The sequence below is a fragment of the Apium graveolens genome, chromosome 5 (genome assembly GCF_009905375.1).
Source record: "Apium graveolens cultivar Ventura chromosome 5, ASM990537v1, whole genome shotgun sequence".
Lineage (NCBI taxonomy): Eukaryota > Viridiplantae > Streptophyta > Magnoliopsida > Apiales > Apiaceae > Apium > Apium graveolens.
Window position 1 is genome coordinate 56,893,251 of NC_133651.1, and position 24,594 is coordinate 56,917,844.

Genomic DNA, 24,594 nt, shown 5'->3' on the forward strand with positions numbered 1-24,594 from the left:
ATCAGTATTTTATCCTCTGCAACTTGAATACCCTCACTTCTTCATTCAGCCTTAAACATCAAAAAGTCACATTCCGCAGGAACCACAATACTCTCCCCCTTTTTGTTATTAAGTGAAAATTGCAGTGCATCATGTCATGAAGATCTATTATGGGTGACGGTATATGATACTTTCAAAGTTCATAGTTCTTAATAAGAATATAATTACATATCACGAAGATAAATGTGAGAAAGAACCACCATCAAGGTCAGTAAAAATCTCCAGAATCAGAGAACAAAAATTTCTGCAGGAGCAATAAAGTAACAAAAACTTTGACTGCTACATTACTGTCGCCATTTGTATACCATAATTCTACATATGCAACTTGTGATTAAAATCAAATACATAACTTAATTTTTTTTCTGTAGAAAAAAAAACTGTAAATATTATAGCTATTACAAGTTCTATAATCACATATCATCATCCTTGTTTTCGATGTCTCCAGTAACTTCATCCTCGTGTTGCACCGAGATGGTTTCTCCATCTTCATCATGAGCTGCTGCCTCTTGAGAGCTAGTCTTGCCCTCATTAGTGAAATTGTCATTTGTTTCCGTAGAATTTACCACTGGCTGCTTATCCATCATCCCAGACAATGCCAATCTTGGATTCCACTCTAGAACATCATCAATAATATTGGAGACCCGCTTTTGGTACCTGCAACGGGAAAGAGCTGACTTGAGCGACATGTGTTGCTATAAAATTAATTGTTGTCCACTGTCATAGGAAAAGAGAAAAGAGAAAAGAAAAGAAAAGGCTTTTGATTTGTTCATATGCTGAAATCCTTAAATTGCACTCATAAAATTTAATATGGTTCCTCTTAGTTACTAGCACCTTTCCTCTTGGTTAGCACCATACAAGATGATGATGCCTTGCGTTTCTTCATAATCCAGCATGATATGCAGAAGCATAAGCATAACAAAAAGAGGTTTTAAATTGATCGAAGGTGTTGACCATAAAACTAGATTAGGGGCTATTGCTTATTACATGGCACCTTGATACACTACTGAAAAGAGGAACAGAAGAGCACCCTCTTTTTAAACAACTTTCATCTTGGTGTTTCTGTTCATATAATGTGTCAATTCAAGTAGTAGAACATTTTATCAACTTTTCAAAAATATCTCAGAACTAATAATGCAACAGGTATAGATAGGAATCCTTGTCCTTCATATTCCTCTACAACAACCTACCCCCACATATCTTCTCATGCTCCGAACCTAATACTACTAAAGTTTTAATAACCCATTCCTAAAACCGAGCAATTTTACACGTTTGATTTCATACAGTAATATGAATCTACACATGCACATTGCTCCAAATTAAATCATTGCATGTTTAAACATTAAAACTGACCTGGCTCTAGCTGCCTCGTCAGGGGCATGATGCCGCAGTAAAATTATCACCAAGGCAGCCACTGCGGCATAAAAAAGCCTTGACGTCCATTTTGGTCCCTCCTCCTCATCTTTTGGGGGCCAAAAACGGAATAGATCTTTTAGTGTTGCTTCTTCTGCTAGAATGTTAGGGAAAATCCAGACCCGTTTTCCAAGAGCTATCCAAATAGCACCAAATACCAGAGCTCTTACTGCAGACAAATTTGAGAAATATCATAATACAACGGATAATATAATACAAGCAAGATCCTCTACCATTTCAGCTATTAATGGTGCAGTAACTTACCAGCAAGCAAGCAAAGTATAAGAAGAAGAACCCCCGCACAGGAGTAGAGTATGAGTAGCTTGCACTGATGAGGATATACAGGAAACAAACAGATTGCAAGAGTCAACACAGGCCAAAAAAATGATAGAAGAGTTTGCCACAAGGGGTTTCTTTTGACAAATGTCCATGCAAAGAATGCATCATTTTCAGAAAATACTTGCTCCTGCAAAGCATAGCGGGAAAAATAATAGAGTTAGCCTAAACTAAAACATAATACGCACCATAAAAAACAGCATTAATTCCCATGATGGCAAATTATAACATGTGCTACATTATTGTTATCATTAAATTGGTTTATGGGAAGGTAATTACAGAAACAACACAAACTTAACCGGGGACACAAGTACAGTTAATAAACCACCATGTATCTGGCAAATACAATTTGCTACACAGGAATGAATCTCATATTGATGGCTCGGTATCAGTGCTTTGGTGAAGAAAAGAAGGGTCATATGATGTCTCCTGTCTATTATTTTTGGGAAACTGTTTCGATAGAAGACCCTCATCTTATCTAGAATATTATAAGGATTTTTTATAACTTCTAATTTAATGCAATACGCTGAAATTCTCATTTGCATTTGCAGACAACTAGAGAGCTGCACAATATTGAATTCCTTTATTAGGTATTTTTCATGGGTGCGACCCATAGCTTTTCTTGAACCCTTGGGCTATATTCGTCATGGTGGATTATAATCCCATGATTATTATTCGGGTATAATAATCACATGGATTATAGTTCTTTAAATTATCCTATCTCTCATGTTTGTTTTGAAGTAAAAGTATGGAATTAGACTATAAACCTTTTAAATTTTACAATCTTTTAAAATAATCATATCCCATGCTTGTTTTAAAGGATAACATATGAATTGGACCTTTATCCTTTAAAATTTCTAATCCTATGTTTGTTTAACATGAGATTATAATGATAGTTTCATATGAGATTATAATGAGGGGATTATAATCGTTTGAAAAATGACAAGGGGATAAAATAATACATTCTCCAACCAAGTGTTAGAAGGGATCAACTCCAACCAAACAAACAAATGATTACTATTTTAAAGGATATAATCGTAAATAAGTTTTTACAAAACAAACCTGGGATTAATTTTTTTTTAAAGATTACCCTCTACTTCATCCTATGGAACAAAAATGGTCTTGGGGCAGTGAATTTTCTGGGTTGTATCCACCCAAACTTATCGTTATTCCTGTTTTTGTTTCATAAATCATTGTTTCTAAAACTTTTCATGCATTACATATAAAATAGCTTGATACGAATAGCAGAAACCAGATTTAAGAAAAGGGTGTTGGACAATATAATAAAAATATGAGAGAACCTACCTATACAGAAAGCAAAGTCGGGGTACTTACAGTTAGAGGTAAAGCACCGATAATCTAAAAAGAATTAGGAACAACTCTTATCAGAACAGAACAAACAACACAAACAGAAGAGATTCAACTAATTAGTTAAGTGCTAAAGGCCCCACAAGATTGCTATGTAATATAAACCTTAGTTGAACTATCTAATCAGTTGCTGAAATATATGACTCTTAGCAAGAGAAAATGATCACTATTAATTTGTCAGATATACAGCCACAAGATTCTATCTTTTTTAAAGTAAGCATCTCTACAAGATTAATTATACCCCAACATACATGCTAAGAAGTCGAAATCCACAAAACCACATAACATAAGCACTTGCTACATATATAAAATGAAACTGGGATCTTACAGGGAATATCTCTAAATGTGCAGGCCAAGTGGACAGTTTTTTCTTCCCAGGACGAACAGTTTTCACGACCCGGTCACAACGTACTAAAAGATTCTTTTCCAACAATACATTAGCAATATCCTCTGCCTCTAGGCTCCTGTCGGATTCCAGAATATCCTTGAGCTCCGAATGGTTCCTAAGAAAGCTAGCAAAATCCTTACCACGGAAATACTCCACACGCGTCTCCTGCAACACAGCCCACCTGGACACCAGACCTTTATGATCTCTCAACTTCTCCGCAAACAACTGAAACACATCCTTATTGCTAGCTTTCTTCTGTCAATTTAAAAAACCATCAGAAATAATAAATTAATAATCCAAAATCACCCAGAACTAATCACATCACATCCTAGAAATGTATCAGCTATAGAAATTAAAAATCTAGAATAAAATTGTAAAACAATTTTAATACATTTATAAATCTAGAATTAAGACGGATCTTTAAATTGAATTAAGAAAAAAGGACCTAAAAATTGAAGCTTTAAAAAAAGAAGGAAGATGTATGTAAAGGACCTTAGGTGAAGGATCGGAATTGGAATTAGAACCATTTTGAGGGGCGGCGGAGGATCGCCGGACTTTCTTCTTCTCTACTCCTCCGGCTTTCTTCATCTCACTGTGTGTGTATATGTATGTATAGATGTGTGTATTTTGCTTGTGTAAAGTGGAGGAGAGTTCTAAAGTGTCTCAGGAGGCCTTGGGGTTGGTTTATACAAAAGCAAGGTGCTTTTGGGGAAATGTGAAGTTATCAATTTATTACCATCTCAGTATTTCATTTATTTATTTTACAACACTTACAATGGTATTAAATTACTCTCTCAAAAAAAAAAAATATTTGTATTAAATCAAATTTACTCTAAAAACCCGGATTAATAATTAATCGGTTTTTTTAATGTATACGTGATTGTGAATGCTAATCATGTAATTTTATAATTTTGTTTATTTTAATTGGTGGAGTTTTTACATATGTAAAAATTCAGTCTATTTAATAAATAGGAGTCATGAGACACAATTAAAATAATTTATTAAATTTTGCTTATTACTTTAACTTTTTGCACGTATTTAAAAATGTAAAAGAAAAAATATAATCACTCAAAAAAGTTATTTTGAAAACAAAAATTTAAGAAGACAGTCGGAATAATGATTAATTCAACTATTTCATATTTTTAAATTTAATTTTAATTTTAAAATACGTGCAAAAATTAAAAACTGAAGAACTAATAACGATACCGACCGCATCAAATAGACCCCAGGTTCGCCGTGATGAAGAAAATCGGATCCAATTTGTAAAATTAGGGTTTGATTAGGGTTTTTAAAATCCCCAAATTGAATCTGTGAAATTGGTGTTGATAAAGAAATGGGTAGAGCCAAAGAAGGACCCAAGTTTGCCGTAATCAAGAAAATTGTCACTTCCAAAGCCATTAAAGCGTGTATTTGTTTTGTGCGTGTATAGCTAACTCAATCTGCTGTTCTGCTTCCTGCTAAACTTATTTATATATACATTCATGAATTATATACATTTTCCTGATATTGAATATTGACAGTTTTATTGGTATAGCAATAATATTAAGGGTTTGGGGATTTGTCTAGTGTGTGGGCACATGCGAAGCACTAAAATTTATAATTTTGATGCATTTTGATTAGTGTCGTTGTTATGAATGCAGGGGATCCACCATTACAAAGAAGTGTAAGTCGATCAAAATAAGTTAAACTTATAAAATTTTGTAATTAGCATGTACTCATGGGTATGCCACAGAAAAACCGTAATATTATTGTATGTATTGATTAGACAAGGGGAGTTGTAGTTTGGTTTCATTTGTATGTGGATGTTAATGTAAGCTCATATTTGATATCCACTTGCGGCATTGCTTCGTGTGTTTATGTATAATTATTTAGCTCAAAAGGAGCTTCGGTTTAAAAACTTGTAGTATGATGCTTTGAATATTCTTGTGAAATGTTGTTTTTTAAAACTATATTATTAGAAAGTGGCACTAATATTGATTACAGATTTGTTTAATATTACTTTGAAAAGTCAGATACAGTTATTTTATTTTTAATGGATGGAGAATAATTCTGCCATTTTTGTCTCTTAATCTCTTTACACACTTACAATAACAAGTAACACTATGTTGTTTTACTTCATTCAAACTTTTTAGTTTCATTTTGTACGTTCAGGCATAAAGAAGATGTGTTGAACCCTAACAAGATAGATCTACAAAGTGAAAAGCTTCCAAGAAATGTGTAAACCTCTTCTTATGATTTTATCTGAAATCGCATTAACTTACTTTTCTATAATTTCTGGGTAATGCAGACCAAATACTTCATTTGCACTTTTCTTCAAGTACAATACTGCATTAGGGCCTCCCTACCGGGTGTTGGTTGATACTAATTTCATCAACTTCTCAGTCCAGAACAAAGTAACAAAGTAAGTTTGAAATTTATGTTTCCTGAATCGTATGAGATTGAGAGTAAGATGATATGTATTTTATTACTATCAAAACGTGTTGATTTTTTCCAGTGACATGTCACATGCACACAAACTTCTACATTATTTCTGCTGTAATTATGTCAAAAAAAGGAAAAGAAAAAGTAAAACAATACTGTGAAAGTTGAAACCTAGAGGTTCAACACACTGTCGGGATTTTCAAGTCTTGGGCGTACTAAATTTCATGCATGTAATGTAGTAATGTTTTGTTAACTCAAGATTATGTACTGTAAGAAACTGTATTAAAACAATCATCAGTCTTTTTATGTTAATATGCTCCATCTCTATTAAGGATAATAGAATCTCACCTATGAATTTATAATCAGTAATATTCTGTAACATTGAATATTACAACCCTTTGATTTAAAATTCAACAGCTTGCTAATCAAGTAAAATCATGAAAAAATCTAGTATCTTCTTATGATTGGATTTCTAAACTTTATGAGCTTCCTAGCCACTTGCATTGTTCCAATCATCTGTCCTCAAATTTTGTCATGCGTGGTTCTGGACTACTTGATATCCTAAGAGATCATCCGGATACACACTAGGTGGTAGATTAATCATTAGTTTTATGGTAAAACTTGTAATGCCCTTGAGTTTGTGTTGGCTGCATATTTGAAAATCCAGTTAATAAATTTTATTTGCATAATTTTTTTGTCAAAGGCATTACACTTACAATTTTTATTAACTCCATGTTTGTGTAGTTGGACTTGGAGAAAGGAATGATGGACTGTTTATACGCAAAATGTAAGTTTCGATGCCCTTGCTATCTTCTTCATGAATCGCCTTCTGCCACTGAATTTGGTCGCGCATAGGTTGGGGTGATGTCTTATAAACTGATGGTTGATAATGTTACATATGATTTTTGCAATCATACTATTGAAACACCTACAAACTTGTAATGGCTTATTCGATCTTGGCACTTAATTTCCGTGTCAAGAGGGGAATCAGTTGATGAATTCATAGCACAGGTTATAATAAAGATTAATGGATTTTTAAATATAATTATATAGTAGATTAATTTTCTCAGATGTTGAACTAATCTATTAACTATTAAATTGTTCTGTATATGTTGTTTAAGCTAAGTTGGCTTAAAATTAGTAAGTTGCCTAAATGTTTTCATTAATCTGATCACTAAGTTGCCTATATATGTAGGTACACCATGTATCACTGATTGTGTGATGGCGGAACTTGAAAAGCTAGGACAGAAGTATCGAGTTGCTTTGAGGTATTATGTAGTGCTCTCTCTATGTTCGTTTCTACAAGTTACAAATTTTCACTTTTTCTGCGTGTTTTCCTTTCTGTAAGTTTTAACAAAAAAATTACAATAAAAATCAACATGTATTTGTGTAGTTACCTGGTTGTATTTCAAATGAGGATATAACATATGCAAGTATGTTGAGAAATTATAGAAGCACACGGTTTATGCATGTGAACTCTATTGTACCATGTAGAATGTAGACATTCTGGCGTTCACCTTAAATCGATCAATAGTACATCTATACTCTATAGTCTATACTATCATTAAGTCAGTTGTTCCTACATGTGTGTAATTGGTTAGAAGTGTGTTTGATGACCGTGAATTCTATGCTTTTACTTTAAAGCTCTTCTAGTTAGGGTAATCCGGGCATAGAATTGCATCTGTCAAGAATAAATTTTCAGTTTCGGAAGTCAATATTGGCATCTTTTTGGGTAACAATTTTATTCGTCAAACAGAATTGCAAAGGATCCTCGATTTGAAGGTTGGCATGCACTCACAAAGGAACTTATGCTGATGACTGTCTTGTGGAGAGGGTTACTCAGGTATTTATTAAATACTATTTAATATCCAACACCAGTTTTATCTCAACTCATCCTCAGCAAGCAATTTTTTTGTCTGTTTTGGGTTTAAACATTTTTTAGTCATACTTGTACAAGTCTTAACTTGAGACATTACAATTTCTCCCACAAATCACCCTATGGCCAAAAATGTGAATCCAGCTATTGATCTTCAGCCACACGGTGCATAACATTTGTTACTTGTAGTTGTAGTCCTACTCCTAGTTGCTAATTCCTTTGTCATGCTTATTGCACAGTAATAGTTTCACGGCAGTCTTTATGAGTTAAATCTTATTCATATCTCATCCCTTAGTAGATTGCATCTGATGTATATCTTGGTAAACAGCATAAGTGTTATATGGTAGCAACATGTGATCGAGATTTGAAGAGAAGAATTCGCAAGGTATGAAAAAATGTGGATATCTTATGGACTTTCTTATTATACATGCAACTGCACTGCATTTTATCACAACTATAATGTGATTGGTAATCTTATTTGTCTAATTCAGATACCTGGTGTGCCAATCATGTACATTACCAAACACAAGTATTCGATTGAACGTTTGCCTGAAGCAACAATGGGTTGAGGTAGTCTAAAAATTGCAATTATAAATGAAATATAGTATATCACAGCCTTGATTGTTGTCTAATGTATATTGGTACGTTTGGCAGAACCAAGATTCTAGAAAAGAAAATGGAAATTATGCAGCTAAGAAGAAGTTGAAGCCCTGTGGGTTGTGGGTGTAATCATGTCTCCAATGATGGTGTGGCAGTATAGTTCCGTGAGAGTGCCCCGTGTTTATATGCTTGATTGCAAATTGTAGTGAAACTTAAGTGGACTACATTTTGCTTGACATAATGAACTCTCGATGTGAATACATCTGACTACAGTGTTTACACTAGGCCAATTGTAGTTGAAAGATTGATGCTCTACTACTCTCTTCTCCACTGTTCAGAAGACTTGAAGTCAAATCGAAAGCAACCAAATAATGCAAGACTTGGAGTTTATGAGCTTGGGTTGAGCTAACATTCAAAACAATTTAGACACGATCTGTTTTCCATCCAACAATAGTGAACTACCTGCAATTTGCATTCATGAAGTTTAAATAGGCTGTCAAAAGTATAAACCAAACCAGACATACAGTGTGTATCCCGAACAAACTCAAACTCAGCTGCATCCCGAACAAACTCAGCTTACTTTGACGTTTGTTGTTTGATCTCCATAAAATGAAAAACCAAATTTGCAAATCCAAAAGCCAAAAGGCAGAACCGAGATTGATGATGGAAACCTTGAAACAATGATGATTATGGTAACCTCCATTACTTGATCCCCTCCCCCAACCCCATTTGCCTGCACAATGGCAATCCCCCGTTTTTCCTTTTCTGAGCCAAACTGTAAAGCCGCCGGAGTTGCAAAGTGTCTTTGGCAAATGTATGACATTTTTTTATGTACATCCTAATATCCCTTTTACTCTAATTTGAATATCATTTACGCATGTTTCTTTCTTTTTATTTTTTCCCTTTGACATATTAGAACATAATATTGCTTATATTCTTGGAGAACAAATTGCCGAATAATTTCTAAGATAAAAAAATTATGTATATCTGGCTTACAAGTTGATGCCAAACACGCTCTTGGTGAAGGAAAAGTATGTATATCTTTCTCTATATTGCTGGAGGAAAAGAATAGAACTTGGCACTTCACAACTTGTATTCTGCATTCCAGATTGTCGCGTTTGGTGTACACCGACACAATATTTGGTTTAGTTATGGGCAACTAAAAGATGCACATTTAAATTACTATAGATATCAATTGCGACCAATGCTAAAAAAGCTAAGGGAGGCCTAACTGTAGGTCATCCTTCTCCAAACATTTGTATCATATACACATACAAAATATGATATCACATAGCAACTAGTATATAAAGTTTACATAACCTGTATCATTCTACAGTTTGTAAACATTAAATTGAATTGAATAATTAAATCCATAATCGTACACTCATTTTGAAAAATTAGATTTAGTATGACAAATAAGTTTGTTAGTGAATCAGTATGACTTCTGTTTCCATGTGCCTTTGTTCAATATTAGTGCACTGTGGCTTGATACGTCGTGCGGTCATACTGGTAAGTGAAAAGTGTCCTAATGTATTCAACATAGGATTCCTGTTAGGGTACTGAAGTTCATGATATATTGCCAAGGGGGGACTCGGAGGCATGACCATCCACCAACCATAGGCCGTATTCTTTGAATCGTTTTATTTTCTTTTCAAAACCAATAATGTAGTTATTGTGAATGATAACGTGCATTCCCTTTGTTTCCTTTACCCAAGTTCGGTTCTTAAAGTATAATCCACCTGTTGGGAATGCTGCCTGAGGAAGCAGATACAGATCCACCTGAAACAGTTTCATATATGTATGAACATAATGCTTTTAAGTTCCATTGCAGGCAATATAAGAAATTTTAAAGGAAGCCAGCGCATAAGGTGAAATGATGGCATTTATATTTGCGCATCTATACAAACATTGCAACCTAAAGTTGAATACTTGAATTGAAAGCACCGACTTTCAGAACAATAATAGCAGGAATTCAGGGGAAGGAAAATAAAAATTACTAAGAGCAATCTCATACTACTTGGTGGGGAAGGAAGTGGAAAGTTTATATAATTGTCATTAATTAATCATCTATATTTGGTGTAATTATAAATGGTATATTTATCTATATGTTTTGTATATGGTGCTAGTAGATAATAAAATATATAATTTATTAATAATACGCCCACTTGTTTACTGGCCTTATCTATGACCATTGAGTTACGTTTTAGGGTTTATATTCCCTATATAAGTCGTTAAAGACCTCATATTATAAGACTAGATTATTGGAACATTATTGAATAATGAATTTTGAACTAGGTCTCTCTGTTCATAGGTTGTGATCCATCTTAAATTCTCCTTTTGTAGTCGGGGAACCCTTGGGGTAGTGATTCTTCCTCGAATGGATCACTCAAGTTATTGTTATTATTGTTTATCTCATATATTCCATCTTTCTCTATAAGCTGTCCTGCATCCCTACTGCTTGTGTTTTAATAAACTTAGTAGTAATTATGACGCATCTAATAAGATTTTATCAAGAATGTAAGAGTACATGAGGGCTGAGAGTAAGTATATGGAATATGTATTCTTTGTCCATTAAATTCATTTACTAGTTACCTCAAATGTTTCCCTGAATTTATTTAGCAAACATCGTTGCTTAACTGTATTATCTCATTTTCTGTTGGACTATTACCATTAATGGACTTTTTTACATTTACGGCCGTATTTAGTTTCAATTCAGGTTCTACTGATTTTGATTGTTAAGCTCACTTGCTCCATGTATATTATATGCAGTTAACTTCAAGGTTATTAGGATTATTCACAAACACCAATAAAAAGAAAAATTAGCATACCTCTCCTGCAGTTTTCATCAAAGCCCAATTAAAACCTGGTTGGTCATTAGCTTTCTTCGCTTTTGACCATGGCTGATCCTGAAGTTCTTCAATCCACTTTTTCATGACCAGTTTTGCGCCAGTAGTTGGTTGCATGTAGATCATGCAGCTGCAAATATAGGGCCTTCCTTTTTTCCCTGGAGGTGGCAAAGCATGAGAGTGGTTCAGAGGTTTCACCTGATTGCAAATGAAATTTTGATCACTAGTTAAATCATTAACTGTCACAAAGACAGGTAATATGCACATGGCCATATGCTATCACTTCCAAGCATCAGTTTGAACCATAAATGAACTTAATTAGAGTAATGCAGTTATTTAGTAGATGCATGTATTAATATCAAGTTGCATTTTAAAAAAATTTATATAAGGGCAACATTACATTAATTAATCTACCTTAATTATCTCGAAGATCATCCTGTGTAGACTGTTTCACTTCTAAAAATTACTTGGAATTTCTTCAAGGATTTATGCACCCTGAAGAAAATAACTCGTGACAATTAAAGTAGTTCCAATTCGATTTCTTTTTAGTTTTTATTAGTAAATGGTTTCAGACTTTCTATTACTAGGTTTTCTTCTGAATTTTATCATTTAATTACTTCATACTAGATAACGTGTACCTATGTATCTGGTAATGTTCTACAACTACTCCAAATTCTTTTTTTCTCCCCATGGATATGAATAATCCTACGTATCTAAATATGGATGTGCACGTGCTGCAATGAGAGGCAAAGTAGTAATCCTTACTGCAGTCATGTCATCCATGAAGTAAACATCGTGCTTCCCTTGTAAATAAGGAAATGGATCTGCTAACCAAACCATATCGACATCATTGTACATGACGTTATACCCAAGCTCCAAGATCTGCAGTAAATGCCGTGGCCTCCGGGATGTAAAATTAAAAAAACCCTGTACTTAAGGTAATCAGATTAATTCTATAAAGTGAGATACGTATATAAAGTCTATACAAACTTGACACATAGTACCATATTTAATCTAACAACTGAAAACATATATAGAATATGAAAATGGTTACTCCCTTCCAAGCCAAAGAACATGAACTGGAAATACATGAGAAGAGAAAACTGTGCTTCCCAGTCTAGTGACCACCGAAAAACAAAAGTTTTCTACGCTAACTATTAGTCTATTCTTGAGTGAACCTCGTCTATGGTATCAATAGTAAAATACACAATAGGTGTACTGTCTACAAAACCAACATGAAGTGGACTCTTGCTACAAAAGCAACCTACCTATTGTAGAAAATGCATAGCCAGTATTACAAACCTTTGTCTGAATGGAAATATAGTAATTGAGAAAGGAATTTCCTACATCATTCTGTTGATAGAAGGGAGATAAAGGGGAACCATAATATACATATTACATAACCAAAACAAAAGAACAGAGGGAAGGACAATTAATTATTCATTTGTTAGTTGATATGCGTATGGATAAATTAGCATTAGACATAACTAGTTAGTAGATACAACCATAGTGATCATAATCTTATAGTGATCATAATCTTGTTTTATCCCTACGAGGAAAGATGGGTTAAAGATGAGTAGTCGATAAGACTTACAAGTTACAAAGAACATATATTTTGCTTGTTGATGCCTATGAATAAGACTTGCAAATAACATGTCTTTTGCTTGTTGATGCCTACGAAGGGCACAAAAAATTTCTAAAGTAAGCTTTTCACATAACAAGTGAGCTGCAGCTTAGCTTTTTCTAAGTGTTAAACCAAGCTAAAACAATAAAGCTCCTAACACTAAAAGTAATTTAGTAATACTAATATCTCATAGCATTGCATCACTGGAAAAATCAAGATCACATCTCAAACTTAAATTCCTGTACCCTCTATCCAAATCAAGATTAAAAAACTAAGATCAAGATCACAAAAACTGAGATCAAGATCAAACTCCTAAAGCTCAAATCTTTAACACCCTCAAAACAAATTTTCAAACTCAACTCTCATACCAAACAGAACCAATCAAATCCAACATAAACACTAACTACACACAAATTACTATCCAAAAACACAAAGATTACCTGAGACCCAAACTTATGAGCAGTCTGAGCATCCGGGGCGGGCGGAACAAGCACAGCATGACCAGGCCACCTCTCATTGACCTTAAACAAGGTGACATAATCCTCAGCAATAACAAGCACTTTATCATGATGCTTCTGCTTGACAATACTAATCAACCAATTATTCAAAAAGGGCAAGTAAGGCTGACTCACTGCACAAACAATGACAGTCCCATTAGTCCCCACAAAAGCCACAGCTTCAGAAAGTGTGTAAGCCTTCCATTTAGACTCAGAAATCTTGGAATTTGAGGAAACCAAAGAAGAGGGTATTGAAGTAGAAATGTATGGGAATAAAAACCCAAGAATTATTAGGAGAGAAAAGAGGGCTAAAAGATTGTTTCGGGTAAAAAAAGATCCGGGCTTTTGTGAAAATTTGGGTGATTTTGGATATGGGTCAGTGAGAGTAGTTGGGAGTGTTCTTTGATGAAGAGATGTAGACATTCTTGAAATTTCTGATTAATCAACACAATTTAGAACTGTACATGAATATAAACACACACAAGATTTTATATGTGTGTGTGAAGTGTGTATATACAAAACTTGGATTTGGAAGTAAGATGAGATCTTGATGCTGTGTGAAGTGAAGAGGTTTTGGCGCTACTACGAAGGACTTACATGTATTTATTACTGGGCTGCTGCAGATTTATATGGACCTCGTGCTGGGCTGTAGCCTTTGGGTATTTTTGGGTATAAGTAACGTTAGATAAGTTTGGTTGGATACTTGGCAAAAAAAAAAAGTTTGGTTGGATCGGTATTAAACAAGTTTGAGATTTGTTTGTCGTCTGGGATGTTTGGTTTTATCTATAAATATAAATAATTGAGAGAATGTATTTTGTACCCTTTATATTTAATCAAAACTCAATTTTGTATATATATTTTCATAAATTACAGTTTATATCCCCTACTTTGAAATCCGCTTCACACATTTTTTGTCTAATTTTTTAGCTCAAATTGATGTTTCCAATAATATATCTCATCTTTTTTTTAATAATAAATTATATATGTTGTTGAAAACAATAATTTAGGTAAAAAAATTGACAAAATTTGGCAAAAAGAGTGTAACTTGAAACGGATTTCAAAGTAAAAAAATGCAAATTACAATTTATGAAAATAGGAATACAAAATTAATTTTTGGCCAAATATAAGGGTGCGAGATGCAATTCTCGCTAAATAATTTAGGTACTTTCAATTTTGAGAAGTTCACGATATTTCAAATTCGTTTTCAAAAATTTTCTCGAAGAAGCTAATATGACATTTGTTTCGTTGTTATTTATGAGTGCATGTGTATGCTCGCGAGTCCTAACGTCCTATTTCATTATGAAAAATTATTAAACATGTATGTTAGAGCATCTCTAATCATGTAAAACCCTTGCCTAAAAATCATTAATACATATTATAAATAAAAAATATAGAAATTATGTAAAAAATATTCATCTCCAATGATACATTCCCCTTATTTATAAATATAGTCATCTTGATATTAGCTATATTTGTTGAATCACTACAAACCTGTAAAAAAAAATTAATCATTTATTACCATATTGAAGTAATATATTTAATTCATAACAATATAAAATTTTAATAACATACTATTTTCAAAATATAACTAACCAATATATTTAATATCTTCGAAATATAATGTCTCAGGGATTCAACAAATTTTACATATTATCTCCGGTTTAACCAACTAATTACAACCAATACCGTTGCAGATGCTGTTATACATCTTCATTTACGAATGGTTTCGAAAACTTTCATGGACACTTTTACATTTCTTTTCAAATCTTGAGGGAATGAAATAAAACAAGTAATCATTTGAGTTTTTTTGAATTAATACCAATAAATTATGTACTCATTAAGCGCATGAGTATTAAAACTTAGTAATTCGAGCATTTTTAAAAAAATTAAGAAAGGGGAAGAACTACAGAAGCATATATAAAACTCTAGCATAGGGGTTTAAAATAACCCATAGAGCTGGAGGTTGCATAGTAACAGAGGAATCATATGACATTACAATCATTATCTGATAAAGGAGGTCCTCTTCTTAATTTCTCAATAAACAAAAAAAAAGCTTCTGAAATCCTCATCCATGAGTATTGACAGCTTCCCACAGCAATCCCCTGGCCTGCAGAGCAGCAGACTTCAGTGTCTTTAGAGTAGTCACATTAGCCTCATAGAATGACAAGCTCCTATAAGGCATATTGTGCTTCTTGCAAAGCTCTTTCACTAGAGGAGAAATGCTCCTTAATTGTGCTCGAGGTAGACGAGGAAACAAATGATGCTCGAGCTGAAACTGCAGCCCTCCATAAAACCAATCCATCCACGGATAGCACGATATGTTGATCGTGCCTCCCGATTGTTTTTCAAACCAATTAGTTCCCTTGGGAGGACCTAGATAAGTATCTCCAGCAAAATGGTTCAAGGTGAATTGGACATGTTGGATTGCACAGACGCAAAAGCTTACAAGCACAAACATGACTCTTTCGGTCCAATTAGGTAAGCACGAAACAAGTAGAGGAAACCATGTCCAGAAAATAAGTGTTCCAAGTATGTTAAGTCCTCTATCCGCTATCTTTCGCTTTGAGCACAACAATAACAAAGTCTGCAAATACAGATTCACCCTTGCGACACACATTACTGGATAGTAGGTCAAATGCTGATAACTAATAAAAAACTTGGCCACCCGATCAAATGTCAATTTCCTCTCATAAAATTTTGATGTTATTGACCAGAAAAAAGTATCCGAAACTGCAAGCATTGGCAAATGTTGGAGATCAGGGTCATAGTCCAGGCTATTGCAAGCTATGTGATGAGCATTGTGAGTCCACTTCCACCAAGCAATGCTTATACCAGTAATACAGTTTCCAATCAGAATTCCAGCCATTTTGTTCCATCCTTGAGTCGTCATTGCTTGATAATGCCCCGAATCATGACCTAAATACGCCACTTGAATCCATGAAAAACCCAACAATGCAGCTGATAACATATGAACACCAAAGCTTTCTGATTTCAACACTCCATACACACATCCATAAAGCATCAAACTAACAAAACAGAGATTATAGATAACAATATGACCTTTGTTCTCAAACATCCCAGCTTTCACCAATTCAGAAGCAAGTTTTCTGTAATCCTTTGACACATCAGAAACCTTGTAATCTTTGATATAATAACCATTAAAGAATGTTTCAAGACGTCGCCAGATAGTACTCGGATGGAAAGCGATAAATGCATCAGTCACATCCTGGCCACCCATATTCAAAAGTGCAACTTCTCCACCAGGGTGTACCTTCGACCATTGCGTGACATTGTACACCTTGCCCTGGACAGAAATCCACAGGTCATCAGGCTTGTTATGCTTCTCCAACTCTTCTATTGTAATGTACTTCTTCTCACTATCCATAGAGCTCATTTCTGGGAATACAAAGTACATGTGGATTATAATTTAAGATTTTTTATATAATTCAACAACCCATAAAGAAACCAATTACATGTACGACCAAGATATACAGAGACTTTGGAAATCTTTTTTCCAAGGTAAGCACGATTTTAGGACTCCTTTAGATGTCACTCTGTACATATCTCGTACACATGTTTCCACCGAAATTTGAACTAGTTTTTTTCGCCAAAACGATGGAAGAAATAGAGACACTTTTATGACTTGTTACTTTTAAAAAAAATAAAATTGCACAATATGAGTCAGATTCGATACATCTTTAATTTTTGTTTCTTACTTGTATGACTTGTTACTTTTAAAAAAAAAAAATTGCACAATATGAGTCAGATTCGATACATTTTTAATTTTTGTTTCTTACTTGTATGACTTGTTATTATAAAAAATAAAATTGTAAAATTCACATGAGTCAGATTCGATACATCTTCAATTTTTGTTCCTTTTAATAATTTCTTGTCACAATATCCTCTATTTGTGTATGGGCGGGTCTAATAAGGTGACAACCTACTAAAAAATATAAGTTTGAATACATTGGGAACTATCCTGCAGATATGCCAAGACACTGCTGCTAAGAAAAACCCCATGACTCATGACATGAGGGTTCTTTGTATTGTTGGAGAAAGGGTCAGCTACCATGTGTCATCTGATGATATTCACATATAACTTATCATCTCCATTATTATAAAAGTGGGATCTTAGTTTATCTAAAGGATATTCCTAGCTAAGCTAAATCCTTTACAAATTGGTTGTATGATCTAAATACTTTCTTGTGTAGAAGATTGATATATCTTGAAATGTTACACAATAAATGAAACTAAATAAAATTTAGTATTAAATGATGATGTATTTATTTTATTAGCAAAAATTATCAACCACAAAATCTACATTCTCTTTTCTGAGTGCACAATACAGGAGAACAATTCAACACTTTGCCTTTAATATACCCCACTTCACAAAAGTTGGAAAAATCATATTGGTTTAATCACATTTTCAATATTAAAGCAAACATGATTTAAAGACCATTAGTCATTTCTTCTTAATAAAAATCTCATTCTACTTGCAAAATGATAATTATAAAAAATTGAAATCTCTTGAAAATTATCAAACAGATCTATCAATAAAGAATGAAGATAGTTAGGTCAGATTAATTCACATATGTGCTCTATATAACAAGTAAAAATAAAGTTCAAAACAAAATTAAAAAGAAAAACCAAAAATATAATCTGTAAAAGCAACACTACCCATCTCATTTCTTTCAGATCTCAATCGAGACAATAAATAAATTATACACAGAATGATCCAAGCTTAATATTTCAAATATATGTATATAACTCGAGTAAACTAATCCATGTATGATCACATGGTATATCACCTATCAAAATATACATTTTACCAAAAGAAGAAACTGGCAACCCATTTACAAAACAAAACCCAGATATACACATCAAACCAGAACTATAGCATCAACCTTAGAGCAGGTCCAAGAACGATAAAATGTACCCATAATCAAATTAATTAATGTTTCCGCAAAGACCTCCGACTTGAAACATACATATATACAGAACATATCATCAAATGAATAAAAAATGCATTACCTTGAACAAGAGTAGAAGGAGGGGAGATAGTCATTGAACAAAATCCGTGTTTTCAATACATCCACAAAGTGTAGGAGCAAGGATCTATGAAAAGACAAAGAGAGGGATATACTTATTAGTTCTTGAACAGTAAATACAAGAGAGAGAAATGAGAAGCGAGCCTGCCTAAGATTTAATGTTTAACTAGTATATTGAAAGCTCCGGTCCGGACATTAAGAAATGTCAAGGACATAAAGGAATGGTTCACTGAAATGCATGTGTATGCTAATGTATTGTGTGTACTAGCAGAGAGTATCTACCGGAACAGCCTCACAGTTTTTGCTATCTTTCTATAAATATCTCCTACTTACCTACAGACAATGTATCTATACTGAGGGGCCCGGACTGGTTTTTACTCGTTCGATATTTGATGAGCCGTTTAAAATTTAAACACAATACTGTATTATTTTAGGAAATATTACTATAATAGGATGACATACGAAATTTAGTGTCTGTTTGGGAAATTTTAAAATAAGTAATTTATGACTTAAAATTAATAAGTGACTTAAAAGTGATAAATAGATTAATACTTATAAGTTATGTAAGTGTTTGGTTAATTTTACTTATAAGTCAGATTTTTTTTAACTTAAATGAACTAAAATAAATAATTTTTAAATATTATTATCTTTATTCATGACTTTTAAATTAACTTAACATTTAAAAACATATATTTAAAAACTAGAATTAATAAAAAAAAGTAAAAAATCAAAATAAGTTGAGAAAAAGTACGTCATTACTAACATTCAACTTATCAGCTTATAAGTTGTAAATTCAACTTATAAGTAGGGTCGACAAACAGTTGGAGATAAGTACTTACGGGCTTATAAGCTATAAGTAACTTATAAGCCCGTTCACAAACAGACCCTTAAACAAATTGTAAATATACTTAATTCTGTAATGAAATTATTCGAATTTAATTTAAATTATCTTCTACATTGTGATTTTTTTATTTTTCTATTTTTTTTTAAAAAAGGTGGATATTATTGATTGTTGGCATGTAATTGTCGAGAGATGTTGGAATTCTAAATTGTTAGTATGTACTAATAGTTAAAAATGTTGCAATTGATCAATTAAAGTTATTAAACTTTTTATATTAATAAGTTTTAGATAAAGGTCTTTCATAGTAACCACATCACAATATGAAAATTGCAATAAAAAAGCAGTTGAAGAAGGCCCTCTTTTTAATTTCTCGCCTAACCAATCAATAAAAATCCATGGTGATCTGGTATGACAGGCTTTCGAAAATTCTCATCCATGAGTATTGACAGCTTCCCAGAGCAATCCCCTGGCCTGCATTGCAGCAGTCTTGAGTGTCTTGAGAGTTGTTACATTAGCCTCATAGAATGACAGGCTCCTGTATGGCAAATTGTGCTTCTTGCAAAGCTCTTTCACTAGAGGAGAAATGCTCCTCAATTGTCCCCGAGGTAGACGAGGAAACAAGTGATGCTCAACCTGAAACTGCAGCCCTCCGTAAAACCAATCCATCCATGGATAACACGTAATGTTGATTGTGCCTTCGGATTGTTTTTCAAACCAATTAGTACCCTTTGGAGGACCTACGTAGGTGTCTCCAGCAAAATGGTTTAAAGTAAATTGAACATGTTGTACTGCACACACGCAGAAGCTTACCAGCACGAACATGATTCTTTCTGGCCAATTAGGCAAGCACGAAATAAGTAGAGGAAACCAAGTCCAGAACACTAGTGTTCCAAATATGTTAAGCCCTCTATCTGCTATCTTTCGCTTTGAGGTCAGCAATAACAAAGTCTGCAAGTACAGATTAACCCTTGCAACACACATTACTGGATAGTAGCTCAAATGCTGATAACTAATAAAGAATTTCGCCACTGGATCAAATGTCAATTTCCTATCATAAAACTTTGATGTAATCGACTGGAATAATGTGTCAGAAACTGCAAGCATCGGCAAATGTTGGAGGTCAGGGTCATAGTCGAGGCTATTGCAAGCTATGTGGTGAGCATTATGAGTCCACTTCCACCACGCAATGCTTATACCAGTAACACAGTTCCCAATTAAAATCCCAGAAATTTTGTTCCATCTGCGACTTGTCAATGCTTGATAATGCCCTGAATCATGACCTAAATACGCCATCTGAATCCACGAAAGTCCCAACATTGCAGCTGACAACATATGAATACTGAAGCTGTCTGATTTCAACACACCATACACACATCCAAAGAACAACAAAGTAGCAAAACAAAGTAAATAGGAAAAAATATGGCCTTTTTGCTCAAACACCCCAGCTTTCACCAGCACAGAAGCAAGTTTCCTGTAATCTTTTGACACATCAGACACATTGTAATCTTTGATATGATGACCATTAAAGAACTTGTCAAGACGTCCCCAAACAATTGCAGGATGAAATGCGATGAACGCATCAGTCACATCCTGGCCACCCATATTCAAGAGAAGGACATCTCCACCAGGGTGTATCTTAGACCATTGCGTGACATCGTAAACCTTGCCAAGGATAGAAATCCAGAGGTCATCAGGATTGTTATGCTTCTCCAACTCTTCAAATGTAATGTACTTTTTGTCACCAACCATAGAGCCCATTTCTGGAAAAACAAACTCCAAATTTGTTAATTATGTAAAAATAAATAAATTCAGACAAGCTATTTCAATCACCAATGAAGAAACCTTTTACCAAATATGACCATGAAAATAATAAACACTTGTATGGCTAGATTATATTACCTTACAATACTGTTGAAAGTCATACATGTTCTGTTTTCTATTATACAAAATTTAGTGGTTAAGCCTAATTTTCTGGTTCTCGGTTCTATTATCCTCGTTTGAAAATAATCAGAATATATAAGTTAAGCTAGGGAATTAAAATAAAATATAATAGTTTGAAGATATAATTTCATAAGGTATTAAATCCTGATGGGCCAAAACACTGCTGTTAAGAAACCCCATGACTCATGACAAGTAGGACCCACAGATTAAGGGAGAAAAGGTCAGGTAGCCATGTGATACAGTCTAACTAATCATAGTAAAATTACCAAAAATAGGATCTTATGTACAATAGAGGAATATGCCCACTAATATTTGATAAACCTGAAAGTAGGAGGTTTCAATTAAAATACAATAAAAAGGTATGTGTAGTCATTAGCAAATAATCAGGAGCCACAAACTTTGTTATGGTGTGTAATGTATATGAAGAAATAGATACCCACCAGCCACATGTCTATTACATGTCCCCACTGACCTAAAGTAGTAAAAACAAATTTGTAAGGAAAGGCAAATCATCAACTTATCAGTTTGTTGATATAATTAAGTACCAAATTAATATACAGCCATAAGATACCTCCAGTGTTTTAAGAATTCTTTTGCTTCTCATGCTAAATTTTATTATAGTTGTTTTTATTATAGTTGTTTATACTTGATTGTAAGGTATATAAATGACTTATTTTTTGTTATTCTGATTCTATTAGAACATATATTTATTAATTACAACACATATAAGTATAATCAGGAAATAAAAATACCAAATTAACAAGGATTATAACAGTACTCTAAAACTATAAGATAGATCCCTTAAAACTTATGAAACAGATCTATCTACAGAAATATTGCAATTAAACTAAATGTCATAATCATCACACAACTGTTGAGTATTGATTCCCTCCGGGGAGTTGAAATCATGTTGTAAAATATAAATCAAATTGAAGGAATGAAATGGTTCTCAGTGAATTATACATAATGCAATGATTACTATTATCTCAATCAAGTCCAAGTCCCTGTATTCAGGTAAATAACAATACAAAGTTTTATTTAATTTTAAAATTATATTAAGAACATTTTGATACCTCTTACCTTGCTCATAATTTGTAAACATTACACAGTACACGTTGTGCACAGTCAGATCTCAAATCAACACTTAATATTATATACACATAAGGATCCAAACTTAAAAATTCCAAAATGTGCTCTACAGCTCAAGTTCAAAAGTCCAGATTGGAGAATATCACATAATTAAAAACACATCCTACCAAAAACAGAGCAAAAAGGTAAAAAAAAAAAAACAGGACAATCCATTATATAGAAACCACATACTTACTCTTATAATAAAATACCAAAACAATGAATAATAAAAAACAAAAAAAAAATAATTTACCTTCAATAAGAGTATAAGGAGGAGAGATAGTCATTGATTAAAAAGCTATAATATATAGAGATGCATCCACAAAGTGTAAAAGCAAGGATCTGAAAAGATGGGGGGGGGGGGGGGGGGTTTGAGAGATGAAAAAGAGAAGGGAGAGATGAGTACTTGAACAGGAAGTAAAGGAAATAATGAGTTACTATATAGAGGGGGGGAGGTTTAAGAAATGTGAATCAAAAGAAGGAAAGCTTCACTGCAATGCATGTGTATACTAATGTATTGTGTGTACTCCTAGCCTAGATAGACAGTATCTACATTCCAGGCTTTTGCCACCTTCAAATAAATATCTACTTATCTACCACTGACTACGTACTTGCAGACAATTATGTGTATCAATTCATACATATATTCAACCGCGTCTCTACGTCGACCATTTCACGTTTTCGGCCATCTTTGTATTTTAGTGTTTTAACTATATTTTATTTTAAACCTATATATTATGTTACATTGGTCATGGGACTAACCTGGCAACGTACAGTGTCATCTATAAACGTCCGTATATTTTCGTATTTTCGTGTACCAAATTTTTAACTTGATAGCATAGGCCCAATAATAGGAAGGGCCCAGGACACGTGGCAAGAGCCCGGGAAGTACTCAGCTTTAACCTGGAAGGGCCCAGGACACGTGGCAACATCACCACCGTCCAGGTATCCGGGATCCAGAACGTTCCTACGGTCCGGATCTGGTAGTACTCTGACGCATCCTAGGCGTCCAGATGCCCTACAGTCCAAAAGGCAACAAAGGCAATACTTGGAAAAATTCGCATTGGCTCTTGTGCACTCGAGCAGGAAGCTAAGGCAATACTTCCAAGGCCGGGAAATCAGGTTAATCACTAATCAACCACTTCGCAAAATCATCCATAAGCCAGATGCCTCCGGGAGGTTAGTCAATTGGGCAATTGAATTAAGCCAGTTCAATATCAAATTTATCCCAAGGACAACTATAAAAGCCCAGGCGTTGGCCGAATTCGTCGTGGAATGCACCTTTCCGGAAATCCCGGAGACACCTAAACCCCGATCCGAAGAAGAAAAAGAGGCTAGCAACCGGGATTCTTGGACATTACATGTTGATGGTTCGGCTACAGCCGAAAGGTCCAGGGCCGGCCTGATCCTTTCCAGCCCGGGCGGATTCACAATCCAGCAGGCCATAACCTTCGCCTTCAAGGCAACAAACAATCAGGCTGAATATGAAGCTCTACTCTCCGGACTCAGGTTAGCCAAATCCCTTGGAGTAAGGAATTTAACAATTTATAGTGATTCTCAGATTGTGGTAAGGCAAACCAATGGTGAATATGTCGCAAAAGATCCCAAATTGGCCCGGTATCAGGAAATGGTTAGAGCAATCCTGGAAACCATCCCGGACTCAACCATCTTCCAGATAAACAGAGAGGAAAATGCGAAGGCAGACGAACTGTCCAAGCTCGTCCAGAATACTAGTAACGATGAGGTCTAGAATGAAATCCCAGATTCGATTTTCGTTCTCGAGGGAGTTTCAAGGGTGATTATGTATAAGCTAGAGCAAGAGCATGGGTCCATAGAATGATGGACGGAATAGCAAAAATATTTAAGCAGGTGGAATGTGATGTTATAATACTTGATGTTGATATATATACGTATACGTTTTGTTCTCCTATGCCAAACCTCTATAGTTCAGAGGTACATTCCAAGCCAAATATTTTATGGCAGTATTTTTTTCATATATACAATTCTCTTCAGTTCGTTCTTTTCTCTTCTTTTCATTTCATGTAAGCTGAGAAGAACAACCCTTCCAAAAGGGGAGGTAATACCGAATGACTATCTATCTGTGTGATAGAAGCCTAGTAGGATACCACATGTTGTTTAATTGCTTGTCAAGTACTAAAGGCTGGCCACCTTCTGTACTAACTATGCAATAGAATAAGTGTTCATGATCATAATGATCTCTCAATAAATTC

General features: G+C 34.0%; 5 protein-coding genes and 1 pseudogene across 7 annotated transcripts; 2 read left to right on the forward strand and 4 right to left on the reverse strand.

The window, feature by feature from the left end:
* Nucleotides 1–244: 244 nt before the first annotated feature.
* On the reverse strand, nucleotides 245–4,244 carry LOC141724053 (translocation protein SEC62). 2 transcript variants are annotated; one of them, XM_074526040.1, is made up of 5 exons: nucleotides 4,034–4,244; nucleotides 3,482–3,793; nucleotides 1,714–1,915; nucleotides 1,390–1,618; nucleotides 245–693 (listed from the first exon to the last, which is right to left on the reverse strand). In XM_074526040.1, exons 1-5 carry the CDS (start codon nucleotides 4,127–4,129, stop codon nucleotides 450–452), a joined length of 1,083 nt encoding a protein of 360 aa, XP_074382141.1. In that variant the 5' UTR covers nucleotides 4,130–4,244; the 3' UTR covers nucleotides 245–449. The 2 variants fall into 2 exon arrangements, with proteins under 2 accessions (XP_074382141.1, XP_074382140.1); XM_074526039.1 differs by having other exon boundaries at nucleotides 3,482–3,796; nucleotides 4,034–4,243.
* A 557-nt stretch (nucleotides 4,245–4,801) lies between these two features.
* On the forward strand, nucleotides 4,802–8,630 carry LOC141661470 (uncharacterized; annotated as a pseudogene).
* A 1,063-nt stretch (nucleotides 8,631–9,693) lies between these two features.
* Nucleotides 9,694–14,050, reverse strand: LOC141724054 (UDP-D-xylose:L-fucose alpha-1,3-D-xylosyltransferase MGP4-like). The gene is made up of 4 exons (XM_074526041.1): nucleotides 13,349–14,050; nucleotides 12,050–12,211; nucleotides 11,267–11,482; nucleotides 9,694–10,217 (listed from the first exon to the last, which is right to left on the reverse strand). The coding sequence occupies exons 1-4, from the start codon at nucleotides 13,826–13,828 to the stop codon at nucleotides 10,005–10,007; spliced, it is 1,071 nt and encodes a 356-aa protein (XP_074382142.1). The 5' UTR covers nucleotides 13,829–14,050; the 3' UTR covers nucleotides 9,694–10,004.
* A 1,249-nt stretch (nucleotides 14,051–15,299) lies between these two features.
* LOC141724055 (delta(8)-fatty-acid desaturase-like) lies at nucleotides 15,300–18,741 on the reverse strand. Of its 2 annotated transcripts, none has more exons than XM_074526043.1 (3): nucleotides 18,602–18,741; nucleotides 18,437–18,520; nucleotides 15,300–16,801 (listed from the first exon to the last, which is right to left on the reverse strand). In XM_074526043.1, the coding sequence occupies exons 2-3, from the start codon at nucleotides 18,468–18,470 to the stop codon at nucleotides 15,471–15,473; spliced, it is 1,365 nt and encodes a 454-aa protein (XP_074382144.1). In that variant the 5' UTR covers nucleotides 18,471–18,520; nucleotides 18,602–18,741; the 3' UTR covers nucleotides 15,300–15,470. The 2 variants fall into 2 exon arrangements, with proteins under 2 accessions (XP_074382144.1, XP_074382145.1); XM_074526044.1 differs by having other exon boundaries at nucleotides 15,300–16,363; nucleotides 16,466–16,801; nucleotides 18,437–18,729.
* Nucleotides 18,742–19,537: 796 nt separating this feature from the next.
* On the reverse strand, nucleotides 19,538–22,944 carry LOC141724056 (delta(8)-fatty-acid desaturase-like). Its single transcript, XM_074526045.1, has 2 exons — nucleotides 22,617–22,944; nucleotides 19,538–21,054 (listed from the first exon to the last, which is right to left on the reverse strand). Exons 1-2 carry the CDS (start codon nucleotides 22,648–22,650, stop codon nucleotides 19,724–19,726), a joined length of 1,365 nt encoding a protein of 454 aa, XP_074382146.1. The 5' UTR covers nucleotides 22,651–22,944; the 3' UTR covers nucleotides 19,538–19,723.
* A 170-nt stretch (nucleotides 22,945–23,114) lies between these two features.
* Nucleotides 23,115–24,113, forward strand: LOC141660087 (uncharacterized). Its single transcript, XM_074467050.1, has 2 exons — nucleotides 23,115–23,167; nucleotides 23,450–24,113. The coding sequence occupies exons 1-2, from the start codon at nucleotides 23,115–23,117 to the stop codon at nucleotides 24,111–24,113; spliced, it is 717 nt and encodes a 238-aa protein (XP_074323151.1).
* Nucleotides 24,114–24,594: the final 481 nt, after the last annotated feature.

Coding starts and splice junctions, on each gene's coding strand:
- LOC141724053 (XM_074526039.1), bottom strand. CDS start 4,129: ATGAAGAAAGCCGGAGGAGTAGAGAAGAAGAAAGTCCGGCGATCCTCC. Junction 1,916..3,481: donor CACATTTAGAGATATTCCCT/GTAAGATCCCAG, acceptor TATGCTTTGCAG/GAGCAAGTATTTTCTGAAAA. Junction 1,619..1,713: donor TATACTTTGCTTGCTTGCTG/GTAAGTTACTGC, acceptor ATTTGTCTGCAG/TAAGAGCTCTGGTATTTGGT.
- LOC141724054 (XM_074526041.1), bottom strand. CDS start 13,828: ATGTCTACATCTCTTCATCAAAGAACACTCCCAACTACTCTCACTGAC. Junction 12,212..13,348: donor CTCATAAGTTTGGGTCTCAG/GTAATCTTTGTG, acceptor CCTTAAGTACAG/GGTTTTTTTAATTTTACATC. Junction 10,218..11,266: donor TGATGAAAACTGCAGGAGAG/GTATGCTAATTT, acceptor AAACTGTTTCAG/GTGGATCTGTATCTGCTTCC.
- LOC141724055 (XM_074526043.1), bottom strand. CDS start 18,470: ATGACTATCTCCCCTCCTTCTACTCTTGTTCAAG. Junction 16,802..18,436: donor TCCTTCTACTCTTGTTCAAG/GTAATGCATTTT, acceptor TTGTATTCCCAG/AAATGAGCTCTATGGATAGT.
- LOC141724056 (XM_074526045.1), bottom strand. CDS start 22,650: ATGACTATCTCTCCTCCTTATACTCTTATTGAAG. Junction 21,055..22,616: donor TCCTTATACTCTTATTGAAG/GTAAATTATTTT, acceptor TTGTTTTTCCAG/AAATGGGCTCTATGGTTGGT.
- LOC141660087 (XM_074467050.1), top strand. CDS start 23,115: ATGGGACTAACCTGGCAACGTACAGTGTCATCTATAAACGTCCGTATA. Junction 23,168..23,449: donor ATAAACGTCCGTATATTTTC/GTATTTTCGTGT, acceptor GCACTCGAGCAG/GAAGCTAAGGCAATACTTCC.